The sequence below is a fragment of the Equus asinus genome, chromosome 23 (genome assembly GCF_041296235.1).
Source record: "Equus asinus isolate D_3611 breed Donkey chromosome 23, EquAss-T2T_v2, whole genome shotgun sequence".
NCBI lineage: Eukaryota > Metazoa > Chordata > Mammalia > Perissodactyla > Equidae > Equus > Equus asinus.
In genome coordinates, this window is record NC_091812.1 from 31,476,119 (window position 1) to 31,490,430 (window position 14,312).

Consider the following 14,312-nt stretch of genomic DNA (forward strand, 5'->3'; position numbering starts at 1 on the left):
AGGTCCCTCTTTGCTCACATTATTTTAATTAACTTAAAATCATTTAATTATGGAAACAATATATACTCATTTTTTTAAAAAAAGCAAACTCAGATGTTTAAAAATAAAAAGTAAAACGTCATTCTGCTTTCTCCCTCAGGAAGAATCACTTTTAACATTCAATGTATGTCTTCCGGGAAATTTTTTCTAAGTGAGCATGCACCCACACATACATACACATACATCAAACAATACTGTACATTCTTCCTTGTAAGCCCTTATACCTCATTCTTTGTGAATGTTGGGTAAAATTCTAATTAGGTATGTCTTATAATCTAAACAATCCTCCACTGATAGCCATTTTTTAACTTCCATATGTAATTAACATCCCTATTCATATTCCTTGCAGAACGGGTCCTTAGAAATGCATCTGCTAATTCAAAGGAATGCACATTTACATTCTAACAGATACTGACAAAATGTCCATGGACTAAATGACATTCTTACCCTCAATGAAGTCTTCAGACTTATTTACTAAGATGAAACTTCAGGCTGGTTTTTAACTATATACACATACACATATGCACACGCTGAGCTTTACTCTAGTTTGGGAAATGCATGCATATTACGGAAGACTGAAGATTACCACTGACATTTTAAAATTTAGATAAATATGCCCTACTTTACACAGACTATGTCATGATATGCAATTTACCTTACTTGTCAGAAGATTGTTTTTATCATACACATCAGTGTAGTTTTTATAACTGGGGTATAAGTTTTTCACTGCTTTAACTTCATCAGGATTTTCACTTATATGGCTCTACAAGAAAAGAAAGAATATTTTCAATTTTTTAACTTAAAATACCATTAGAAATTATACTTCCTAAGCCAAAACGATATGGATGGTTTCTACTTGCTTGTAAGGGACCACATAGAAAGACAACAAAGATTATACGTGTGTTTTATTTAAAACAATTATATATCTTGTATATAAAATATAGCATGTACATGACAAGGAAACTGAACATATAATCTTCTAACCCTAACCCATGTAATATTCTTTCAACAAAGTCTTTTCAAATTCCAATTTATAGCAAGAACAAATAAAAAGGAAAAGCGCTCCTTGAAGAGAGTCAAGAGCCTAGCTATTGGTTGTTACCTGCTTCTTCTGGTGTTGACAGTTTAAGAAAAGAGTTCAGTGGCTATCAAAAGGACACAAAGCACGATTCACTCATAAGAAAACTGGAATTTGAATAAAGAGAGCTGAAATTTAGCCTAGGTTCTGACCCTAGGTGTGTCTTTGGGTGAGCTGGTTCTTTTCTTTGGGTCTCCATTTTTCATCTCTCAAATAAAGGAGCTGGGCTAGATGAGTGATTTTCCAAATTCTTTTAGCTTTGGATATGTTATTCATGTAAAAATTCATAGAAATCCAATATGTAATAGTCATAAGTAAGCTGCTTCTCAGGATGAAGCAGGGTTGGGACTCTGGGACCCTGTCCCCATTCTATCCCCTTTGTCGGCTTCCAGAATGAGTTTCTCTGCAGAAAACAGTTGGAAAATAACTGAGCTAGACAATCCTGCAGTCACCAAGAAAGAGCCCATTAGAATCCAAGAGTAAATAAAACAAGTGAGAGCTGGCCCCCATGCTGCTGTTTCTCCAGGGTACCACAAAACCTTGGAGGGCATAAAGTATTTGTAAGACACGATACTTAAGTGCAACCACCCCAACCCTCAGCCTAAAACAAAAATAATTTCGGATCAACTAGTGATGAGCATATATTATGGAAAATAACTCATGAGCAAGTTACCACTTCTAAGAATGGCAATGCCATTTCCCTGTCTCTATGAGGAAGAGTATGCATAGCCAAATAAGTAAAAGGAAACACAGCAATGTTCTAAAACTAGAGTGTTCCATCTAGAGTGTGAACTCTATCTCTGGCCTTGAGGAAATCCAGACCACTCAAGAAATGTATGGGCATCAGAGGAGAAGAAAGGACAACCAGATGCTTCATTTCATTTTGATAAATTTGAGTAAATGCACATATGCACGTACATATACCTAAGCAAGGATATACTTGATTTTGTTGCATGTTGATGGGGTTCGGGACATGCTACCCCAAAATATGGCACCTTGGCATATTGAATATTTTAAGCTGATGGAGTTTGAGAAAATGGCAGAAACAGGAAGGTCACTCTGAAATTCCCCCTCCCTTCTCCCCTGAAGCAGGTCATAAGACCCTCATGTGAGGTGTGCCTTCCCTACATCCAGAGGAAAGGAGCATCCTTATTTCTGAACCCAAAGGGACACTGAGAAGAATCCTAACAAACAGGCCTTGCTAAGTTTCCCCTCTTACTACACTTCCCTCCTACTCCTCAACCTATCATATTCCGCCACCACTGTGCACTCGCCGTCAAGTGGAGCATAAAAATACTCAGATTTAACCATTCCGTTGGGTCTTCATTTCTTCATGAAGGCTCCCGTGACATGTAAGACTTACATTTAATACATTTGTACACTATTCTCTTGTTAATCTATCTTTGTCAGTTTAATTTTCAAACCCACTCAGAGATCCCAAGAGGGCCAAGGAAAACTTCTTCCTCCCCTACACTTGTGTGGGATTGAATCAAAACTTCCATAGACCCAAAAAAAAAAAAGGGAGAGGGGCGTTGGGAATAGTGAATGAGCCCTAAGAAGATAAATCTTTAAAAAACAAACACACAAACAAAACACATGCCACCCTACAAAAAGGTAAAGAATCATGTGTTGCCTTTCTCGTGACTTGTCCTTTGTTATAAGACAGTCAATTCCCAAGAGGGAAAATTTTAGTGCAGTACGTGCTTGGATAGGCAAAGAGGAGCTCCCAGCTCCCGATTTTAACCCAGCTGGAAGCTTTAAAAAGTGTTTTATTCCTAAATTGCAACCACTTAATGACAAAGTAAGGTAAACTTTTTTGTTCCTCATTTTAAATTAAGAAACTCAGAACAAAAGGGCTTTCAAATGCATTTTTGTAAGGCAGAAATTAGGCTCTTCTTGCTTTTCAAATTATAAGTGGTTCCTCCAAAAAAATGAAGGACTAGGACACTGAGAAAGTATCAAATAAAAGAGAAGTAGGAAAGAAATGCATTAAATGTACCCTACAGAGACTAGGGAACCAGTTTGTCATCGCTCTCGCTTGGTTACTTATGATGTCCTCGTCTCTCAAAGCCAGATCAGAGAAGACTGAGGGTAAAAGAACTTGAGATTTCCTACTGAAAAATTAAAGGATTGGATTTAGGTGGTGTCTGTAAGGCCCCTTCCTGTTGCATGATGCTGTATCCCTAGGAGATCTCAGTAGAAAACTGGAGATTACTGCTGGAATTGAGGCTACTGAGAAGTCTTGCAGATCTGGACAGAGGCACAAAGAGGAAAATAATGCCCACCTGAATGTGTAAATCATGGGTCTTCGCAATGTTTCCGAGTTCACCCATCAGAGTCTCAGAGCAGGAAAGGGAAAAACGTGGTGTCACTATGGGCTTCACTCTAGAATACTGGAAATAATCCAAAACAGCTGGTAAGGAAACTGTGGATGTCATGAATGTGTAGCATGCCCCCAAATGCATATCATACAACAAGATGATTTTATGTCCTTTTGCGGACAGTGTCCCATTCTAAGAGTGGGTGGAAGTGCCGGGTTTCATGGAAACTGCACACAGCTGAGGACAAAGGAGAGTATATTCTGTAGCACCCAGTTCAATGGAAAAAGATCCCATCCCAAATGAAAGACTCCCCCTGCTCCACATCCACATGGAGGCTCAGCCGAGGCCCAGACTAGGTGGTCTTTATGAGGACAATTAGGAGGCAGATGGAGAAGTTTTAAAGGAGAGCACTGGGGAGACTAAACGTGAGGTGGTGGCCTATTCCCCTTCGACATCTTGGGGAGGGCTGCTGGCCATGGCCTCCCTCAGGCCTATTTTGTTGCAGGATTCGCTTGGATGTCACCTGAGGTGAGAGGCCGAGCAGAAGAGGACTCATAGAGGGGTGGTGAGGATAACGATCCACAAAGGTCCACCCAGGTCTCCCAAGATCTGATTGAAGGAAATTCTGAGGTTTCCTATGGTTTCCAGTGAGACCTCGAAAGATATTAAGGGACAGGTCTGCCTTGCCAATCTAAGACATTGCAAAATGGAGCCACAAACCAGCCTGCTGGGAGTGCTGGCAGGAAACAGCACTGCCTCCATTGACTCACGATGCAAGAATGCTGCAAAGGGGGTCCTAGCTGAGTGCATACAGGCCATGTGACATGCCACACATATATGGACCAAAGCAGCCTGGGCTGGGGCATCAGGGTGGACATCACCTGTGTTTGATCAAGAGGCACAAGAGGCCAGAGCCAAGGCTGATGTAGCAACAAATTATGCCATAACTTCCAGGTGCCACCAATCTATCCACATCCATGAATCCCTCCCCAGAGACCAGTCTTGTGAAATTAGAAGCTTCCAGAGGAGAGGGAGGGAAAACCCACTGAGAAAGCAAAAAATGTCTGACCTCACTGAGCTGAGTTGATGGGTCCACTGTGAAGACAATTTAAGGTTCTAGGAAAATACTTCTGCATGCATGGGATAAGCTAAACAAACACAGACAAATCCCTGCCAAACAGCTTAATAATGAACTCTACAATCAACACAAACGCAATCCAAAAACAAGCTGGGAACGAGTTCACTTACTTTCCTCTGGAGCATTTCTGACACAAATCTGAAATAAAGAAATGAATGGGAGGTTAGAAAATCTAGGCATTTTCAAATAAATTTTGAAAAAGGGTGCAAACAGGATCCGCACGTGTCCTAATTTCCATGCAAGCATTTCCAATGCTGCACATGTTTCACCACCACTAATTAAAGATTAACAAGTAGTAATTACTCTTCTTTTTTATTTGCAGCCAGAGAGATGGAGTGCAAAATCACAGAGCAATGCAATCTTATCATCTAACATCAGCTGGGCTGTTCACGAGCATTCCCACAGCACTCAAGCCCTCCTACTAGCTTACACTCTGTTTGAGGGAATATTGCAATATATGATATTAGAGCTCCATGGATATTAGAGTCCTGGAGTCCTATGCACCTGGAGGCATTTAGAAGCCATGAGGCTCTCTACTCCTAATTTCCATAAAGTGGAAGCTACTTGTTTATACAATATCATCAGTTATTTCAAAGGCAGAGTCCTACTGGGCATGGATGTTGGAGGAAGACAGAAGGAAAAGGCCAAAAGTGGTTTTGAAATGGGTAGTGACAGGGGTGGTGATCTTACCAATGATACCTTCAGGGACGGTGGTATCTGTAGGGCCTATGAAATGACTATTTCTGCCCTGGATGGAAACACTGACTAGCTATAGCTTCCTGCCTTCTGGTATTCCTTTGTTTCAGAATAAAATGTGAATTAAGGTTTAGTATGACCACAAACACGGATTCATAGAAAAGTTGAGCATATGGCCTATGCTAAGAGGAAGGTGGTGCTTCCTTCTCTCTGTGAGCATGCAGCAGCTCCTAAGCTGCCCTTTTCAGGGGACATACTTAAGGTGAAGGAGACCTGGGGAATGGCGAAAAGTCAGACTTCTAAAACTTGCATTGGGATACCATTGGTCTTGAGGAACATTTAAATCTAAAGAATTTTCTTCTATATCTCTTGGATGTTGAGTGTCACACAACACAATTCCTGGTCAAATCCTAAAGGCACCATGGAAAAGTCATTAAAGAAATGTAGAAAAAGTACTAATAGCATCAGTGGAATATCCCAACGTAATATAAAAAGAACACAACAAAAACTCATGGTCTCAGGCAATAGGATGACCCACAACCCAAAATAATTTAATGAGCAGGCCATACACACTTCAAGCAAATCCAATCTACAGGAGAGGCCCAATCTATAAAAAAGGAGAGGGAGCAGGTAAACCATTTACTTTAAAAAAGAAGCCTTCATTTTACAAAGGGATTCACCCTGGGACTCCTATGGCAAGTTCCCAGAGGCTTTAAAATATAATTTCATATACAAAAATAGCATTGACATGCAGTGATTTTTTTTAGGACCAGACTAATTTCATAAAGTTGGGCAAACCCACACAGTGACATATGTGCACACCCCTCCTGGTTCAGAGAGGGCTCCTCTCTCCATCTCTGACACCATCAGTGAAGCAGAGGGACCACCCACAGGACAAAGCAAGATGAACACACCTCTCTGTCTCCTTGATTGATTCCTCAGTGGTTTCCTTGTATTCTGGAACCGCGTCATTCAAATCCATGCAGACTTTGCCCACAAATGCCCGCTGCCCAAATTTATCTGTGAGGCACACACAAAAAGAGTCTAAAGACATGTTTCTTTCCCAAACGGTACCTTTCCTGAGCCTTTTAAAAACATTTTTAAATTAAAATCATTATGAAAACATGAGAATGTAAAAGATCATCACACCATTTAAGAACAATAACAACAAAACCCCACTCCATTCTGTAAGTAGTAAAGGTTCTTCCATTGACGTCTTATTCCTCTGATTACTCCCAGGACAGGGGATATTATTTGTCTAAGGTCTAAACCCTATGTGCCCAGTGTCCTGTGCTGTGTGCAGGGTTATGAGGAATATAGCCAATAATGTATATAAAGTGTCTGGCACATCCGGCTTAGAAAAGATACTGCTGCTATTCTTAACTGTAGCAATGTCAATATTATTATCTGTGGGGAAATTTACTTAGTCCTACTAGCAGCTCACAGCACTAAAGAACCTAGTCCTCATTAGAGGTATTCTGCTTCAGCTGGGAAGCTGAACTACATGGGGCAATGTTAATTTTCTTTTTTCCAAGGTCACTACCTCTGTCATAAGAGACTTTCAAAAGTCTTTCTGCCTCTGTCTCTCCCCTGTAATTCACCTTAATACCTGGCCATTAGATTACTCTTTCTTAAAACACCACCTTCATCACATTCCTCATCTGGCTCAAAAGCCTTTTTGAGTCTTTGATGCATATTCCAATCTCTCCACTGTCTGAACCATCCCATCTCCCCAGCCTCCTCTCCTGCCCCACCGAGCAATGAATCCTCTCCTCTAGTTCAGCTGCTCTGTTCCCTGCTTCCTGTGTCCACTCTGGATGTTCCTGCCCCACACCTTTGTCCATGCCATTTCTCCCCATCTGAAAGGCATTTTCCTCTCTCCCCATTTTATCTTTCCTTCAAAGCCCAATTTAGGGGGCTGGCCCCGTGGCCGAGTGGTTAAGTTCATGCGCTCCGCTGCAGGCGGTCCAGTGTTTCCTTGGTTCGAATCCTGGGCGCGGACATGGCACTGCTCATCAGACCACGCTGAGGCAGCGTCCCACATGCCACAACTAGAAGAACCCACAACGAAGAATACACAACTATGTACCGGGGGGCTTTGGGGAGAAAAAGGAAAAAATAAAATCTTTAAAAAAAAAAAAAAAAAGCCCAATTTAAAGGTCCTTTCAATGAAGTCTTCCCTGAGGATCTAATTCTGAGTTCACTCTTCCTCCTCCAAAAGTGGCCGTCTTTACTTTCAGTGTCACCCTCAGGCCTTTGGCATAAACTACCTTGGCCAGCCAGCAGCAGTGTCAGCACATCAGTGAACAGTATTTACTGAGCACCTGCTATGTGGTAGGCACCGTGCTGGGTACGAGTTTGGAATCAGCAATCGAAATCCAGTCTCAGGTGTGCTTACGAGCTGTGACCTGGGCATGTTACATAACCTCTCTGAGCATCAGTTTAGCCGCCTGTAACAAGGGGACATTACAAACTACCTCAGAAGGCTGTTTGCAGCTGAGCCAAGATAATCCATGTAGGGTTCTTTGCACAACACCAGGCATCTAGTAAGAGCACCATAGCTGTCACTAAAGCTATTAATCAACGTGTGTACTTCTTAATCAGTTAATCCGCAAAGGCATTAGTCTGGCTCTTGAAGGGCAGAGACTATTTTCTGTTTCATTGTGTTCCCAGCATCTGACACAGTGCCCTGAGTCTAGCCAACACCCAGACATATCTGCTGATTATTATAAACTGTTGGAATTAGTAAACCTGTTCCCAAAAGCCCTAAATTAATACACAAAGTTCAGACCCATACACATCATTCTGCAACCAAAAACCAAAAATAAATAATCAAATTACTTAGACAACAGAAAAAAAATTCAAGGGCCACAGTGATACACAAATACCTAATTACTTGCAAGCAATGCAATGCACAAATTCTAGCAATGAAAAGTCAGGACTGCTCACAGGTATAAGTCATTGTCAGGCCTGGTCTGGCTGTCTGCTTGATGTGCCCGTAAACCACACTTTCATCTCCTCACCTGTAATTTCTGCAAGGAGCAGAGATGAGTCAGTGTGAATTGTTGCAAAGTAACAGGCGGTGGTTGTTCCATTCTTTAGTGTTCTCCTCTAAAAATAAATCACAAAACCATGAATCGCGTGTGCCCAGAAAAGTCACGTGGCCTAGACAGATGAAAATAGAATCCTAGTTTTTAATTTTAAAATGCTTTTATTTAAAGGTATGCCATCTTGATATGAAATACAGTTAAGGTAAATGTCAAAAGTATTTATATTTCAAAAGTGTTAGCTGGGGGAGACGCTGGTACTTTTGACTTCCTAGAATCAGACAGTCTGTGTTGCAGAATTCATAAAAAGTGGTACTAATTAGTTCCTTATCTTTTAGGATTGTTTAAGGATAGCAAACTTTATTGCATCTAGGAGTGAATAAACGAGATTTTTCTATCTACTACAGGATGCAATACTCAGCCAATCCTCTAGTTCAACCTGGTGGATTGGTCACATGTATCTGGCTCCTTTCCTCAGCAAATTTCCACCAAAACAGCAATAAAGGGCTATAAAATTTATTAACGCATAAGAAGAGAGGAGCCTTGACCAGAGAAAACATTTCAACACCTTCCTGGTAGAAAAAAACATAGATGAGAACATGGAGGCCACTTGGAAAGAGAGAGAGAGAAGCACATGGTTGTTACAGGGAAGTGGCTGAAAGTCTGTAGACAGATGATTAAACCCTGGCGGGATCCTGCTCCTCCCTGTTGAAATCAGCCAACCACCCCTAACCTGTGCCTTGTGGAAGGGATTTACTCTTTGTAGAAACTGGGTAGTATTTAGAGAGAACAACCCCAAAAGACAAAGTGAGGCACAGGCTGAGAAGAAGAGGTTCAAGCGGATATCTGGCTGACCTCTGGGACCCTCGGTCATCTTCCCCCAAATGCCACAAGTACTACTCCCACCACTCCTGGCAGGACTGAAGGACTCTTTCCTAGAGAAGATGAATAGCTCTAGAAGAAAGATGTCCTCACAATGACATTTGGGGCCCACAACTGAAAAGGCTGTTCACTCCTTCAGTGCCCATCCTATAATGAAGTCGACAAGTGCTACCCCCACCCAGATCTTCTAGCCAGCATCTTGGAGCATCACACTTAAATACGAATGCACATTTGAGCTTCAGCAGACACTAGAGGAAAGCTACTGTAAAAAAGAGGAGAAGGGAATGAAGAAAGAATATGGAAAAAAATCTTGGAGGAAACAGGCAATCTATAGGGTCAGAAGGAAGCTGGATTGAAAAAAACTGTGATTAATATTCTCAAAGAAATAAAAGAAGATATTGTAGCCAAAAAACAAGAACAGAATGCTATGAAAACCAGAGAATAGGAGCTCTTTGAAAGTAAAATCATTAAAAATAAAATTTGGAAGTCAACAGAAGGGTTGTAGGGTAAATTAGAAGAGAATTTCTCAGGGAAAAACATGGAAGTCAGGAGTGAAAAGACAAGAAAATTATGCTCGATCTAGGAGGTCCAACAGTTAGAATAAGAGTTCTAAAAAATTTTTTTAAGAAAAGGACATGGAGGGTCTGAAGTTGTCTGAAAAAGAATACTATTCTCCAAACTGAAAATCCTCACAGAGTGCTCAGCAGAGTGAACGAAAAACAGAAGCCAAAGTAAAGCACCCAATTGTGAAATAGTAAGCCTACAAGTGAAGAGAAGATACTAAAAGCTTCCAGAAAAAGAAAAGCCATCACAGACGAATGACAGGAATCACAATGGCACTGGATTTATCACCAGTAATGCTGAAAGCAGAAGAACAACGCCTTCAAAATTCTGGAGAAAAGTTATTTTTAATGTAGAATTTTATACCCTGGTAAATTATCAGTCAAGTGTGAAGGCGGAAAAGAGATATAATGAGATATACAAAGACTTGAAAACTTTTCCCTTCTTTTGAAGCTCCCAGAAGATGTGTTTTAACAAAATGAGACAGTGATGCAAAGCAAAGGAATTCCTAGATCCAGAAAATAGGAATTAAACACAGGGGGGAGGCAAAGGGAATGCCCAGATGACAGGAGTGCGAAGAGAATTCTGAGCAGAGGGAAACAAGGGGATTCGAGGCAGAGGGAAGATTTCAAGAAAGAAAATGGAAGTGATATTGCCTGACCCGTCTGAGCACTTGGAAAAACTACCAGTTGACCTGAGTGGGGTCTGTCTTTAGTAGGAGCTTTTTTTTTCTTCTTTTTTTTTTATTGTTAAGACAATTTTTTCAGAGCAGTTTTAGGTTCATAGCAAAATCAAGAGGAAGGCACAGAGATACCCCCTATACCCTCAGCACCCACACACAGCAGAAGCTTTTTAAAGTGCAGAGGAAAACCTTCAGACTGGGGTTCTTACTTGCTTCTTGCATATTATGAGCTATGTGACCTTGAGAAAGTCGCTTTACCTTCTCAACATCAGTTTCCTCATGTGTGAAATGAGTGCCTTCTCAACTAGAACAGGGTTTGGGTTGGGAACTCAAATGTCTGCAGGAGTAAAGCAATCGGGACTTAAAATAATAGGGAAGAATATGCCCTATCTTAGCAGCCTCCACTCAGCTACAGCCAGTTGTTGAAAAAAACCAAATGAGAGCCCAATGATGTCACTTAGTCCCAAAGGTCAAGAGAATGAAATCTGGATTTTTATGTCAATCTTGTCAAATTTTAAGACACTCTGCACATTAAAGAAAATAAATCTGGCTACCAGTAGAGGATGTTTAGAGCCTGTTAGCCACAGAGAAGGATGGACTAGCTCTCTATCAGGACACAAATCCAGGAGAAAGCTAATACCATGACTGAGGCATCGAATTAACTCCAGCAACGAGAAAAGAGCCTGGATCCCAGTATGTGCTCAGAAAATATTTGCTGAATGAACACTTGAGGAATCAGAATGACTAAAACAACAAGAGATATAAAATGAACTAAAATTAGGATCCTTAAGTGAACAGGATAGGACTTCGTATCCTTGAAAGAGGAATAGGCTATTATAACAGTAAGAGTGAATTAACGACATGCAAAATTGGGCCGCGGCATTCTCTAAGAAGGCAGCACAGAAGTATATACAGAAGAGTCAACATTTTTCTAATAGGAGTTACCAAAAGAAAGGGCAGATTGGAGGGAAGAATATACTGAGAGAGAGAGAGAGAGAGAGAGAGAGAACGAATGTGTGCGAGAGGGAGAGAAATTTATTTCCCACAACAAAAGAAAGACAGGAGTTCTTATAAGAAAGAACTATATATTAAAGACAATGAACTGAAAAAAAGATCTATAAGTGAAATTTCAGAACATCAAGAATGAAGAAAATCCCAAGGGCCAGCAAATTAGTTAAAAAGGAATGAGAATCAGATTGACATCAACACTTTGGATGCTGGTGGGCAAACAATTTCAAATAGAATTCTCTCTACAGCTAAAGCATATCATTCAAGAGTCAAAACAAAGTAACACCTTTTTTTTTTTTCCAGTTATTCAAGGATTTGGAAGTTTCTCACCCACCTTATTGGAAAGGCTTATCAGAGGCTACATTCCATGAAAATGAAAAATGAATCCAAAGGAAGACAAGGGATCCAAATAGCAAAAGAAAAAGAAAGCCCTTTGTTAAATTAAATGCAGATGTTGAAAATAACAAACTGGAATTAAATTAAAATAAATTTTAGGATATTAAATTTAAAATCTAAAACATTTTAAATTAAGTGTAGATGGTGAAAAAAATAAACCAGAACTAAAACCTCAGATGATATAACACAGGACATGGAGAGTCATACTGTGAAGAAAGAAGAGTATGTTGGGTTCTTGTCTTGCTATATGGGAGAAGATGGAGGGAAATGAGAGAAGACTTGTCTAACACTTTTAACTTAATCTAACAGAGATATAAAAAATGTCATATTGACAGAGAAAACATAGTATTTTTAAAAATGTGCAAAATAAAAATTGTTAGGTCATCAAATAACAGGCAGTTAATTCCCAAGAAAAATAATCATCCAAGTTACATTTACTAATCAGAATAAAATGAAACTCAAAATTAAAACAGAAGCATAATCTAACATTTTCTAAATTCTCACAAGTTTAAACACCTTTCTAAAACCTGGGCTTGAAGATGAAATCAAAATGGAAAATTTCGGCTGTTTAGCACTGAGGACAATGGAAGTGCTACCCAGACAGACACCCACACCACCCATCAGGGTGGAAGGCTTCTCATCCAGAAAAACTTTCAGATGAGAAACTGCAGTTTTAAATTGGACTGGAAGGAACTAGAAAGACTAGAAGGTTCAAGAATCTGCCCAAATTATAACTAAGGACAGGACAGGGAGAGCGCATGGAGGGGAAGAAAAAGGAAGGAAGGTAGGGAAAGAAGGCAAAAAGAATCCCCAAAGCTACTCCTGTTTGTTCCCACTGCGTTCAGCCCATTTAACAGAGCAGCCACATGTGTGTGATTTATGTAACTGAAAAAAATAAGAAAAGACCTTGGCTTAAAAATCTTCCTAGACAGGCCATCTAAAATGCAGCTACTTCCGTCTTCATATATTTTATGTTTGGGCTTCCATGGCCCCATTCCACCCCAGTTTCTCATAAGCTTTCAAGAGAGCTCTTCCATTAACGATGATTTTGTACTTTTCCTCTTTATAAAGAAATGTATCAGGAGTAACATCAAACTGTTGGCTGTTTCCCAACCTTTACTCAGCCTTCAATTCTTGACAAGAAGAGTCTTGAGACCAAGTCTTTTGAGCTCAAAATAGATTCCAAACTTAAGATGACCATGAGCATCAAGACCAGTAGCAATGACCTCTTAACAGATTAGACAATTTCCATTAGCTGAAATAGGGGAAAATGGGTGGCCTGACTCCCTGTCTTTTCACCTCGTACTTTGATGACCTAATACCCCTTTGGAATTAGTTGGATTCATCGTCAAATCTTTGAGAACCCCATAGAGTAAGCATGTTCATTCTTTTATCCAGGAGAATATTTGCAACTAGTTTGTCTTGGCACATTTACCAAGAATCTTACTCCCAAGTTCTTTGACTATAAGCTATATAATAAATAGATTCCTGAACTTTCTAGTCTTTTTAGTTCATTCCAGTCAAATTTGAAACTTCAATCCCTCACCCACTTTGCAATGTTTAAAGGGAGACATTCCAGGATTGACTTACTGGGATATTTTTCTTAATAATCTCAGGAGATGTGTGCTAATATACACTTTAAATTATTTGCAGATTGAGCAATCACTGTCAAAATCTATGGTGCAAAACTCTAGGGTCTTGATTGCCCATTTGTTGAAGTATAGATCTAGGAGTGTATTCTGAGGGAGACAAAAAATCTTGGTTCTATTCATGGGTACTGCCCTGGCGCCCCTTTATATGGCCATGGGCAGTCTTCAGCCCAGGGACAGGTTGTAGTTAACAAATCTTAACTTTCTTAAACAGATGTCAACCATACCCTCAGCTCATCCAACTCTTAAAGTGTTTGGGCCACTCATACTGAGAAACATGGGACTTATATACTCCAAACACTTGTCAAGAATAACACCTGATTTGTATTTCCCGACATCAAATACTTAAACAAATCTCTGATGTAGGAAATAATATTTGTGGAGTATTGTCTGAAGGATATATAGTTCTAGATAGTCTATCTAAACATAAAAGGCTGCTGTATCTGGAATTTTTGATACTACAGCACCTTGAAAATATATATTTTGACAACATAGCATGTAACTATATTGGAATACTGGGATTAATTTTCTTAAATTTCAGTATGAGGAATAGATATGCTTCACAGCAACAAATGTTTTATTTTTTATCATACACACAGTGCAAATTTCAACACTGATTACCCTCTCTGGGTCAGCTGCTAGACACTTAAAGCCAAATCTGTGACAAATTCTAACAAGTGCATTGACCCCCATGGCACACATTTACCTCTCGATTTTATTTTATTTATCCTCCTCCCTTTTTTTCCCTGTGCTGTGATTTCGTGACTCATTTTCTTCTGTTGTATACCATGCAATTTTAAGACATCTCAAACCCT

General features: G+C 39.9%; 1 protein-coding gene across 1 annotated transcript in view; it reads right to left on the reverse strand.

The window, feature by feature from the left end:
* GDA (guanine deaminase) overlaps positions 1 to 14,312 on the reverse strand; it is an 86,635-nt gene that overhangs the window by 20,511 nt on the left and 51,812 nt on the right. The window contains exons 4-8 of the mRNA XM_070495683.1: positions 8,296 to 8,383; positions 6,187 to 6,292; positions 4,687 to 4,714; positions 3,403 to 3,510; positions 695 to 802 (exon numbers count right to left, since the gene is read on the reverse strand). Of these exons, the coding sequence (XP_070351784.1) occupies positions 695 to 802; positions 3,403 to 3,510; positions 4,687 to 4,714; positions 6,187 to 6,292; positions 8,296 to 8,383 (438 nt within the window). The remainder of the gene's footprint in view (positions 1 to 694; positions 803 to 3,402; positions 3,511 to 4,686; positions 4,715 to 6,186; positions 6,293 to 8,295; positions 8,384 to 14,312) is intronic.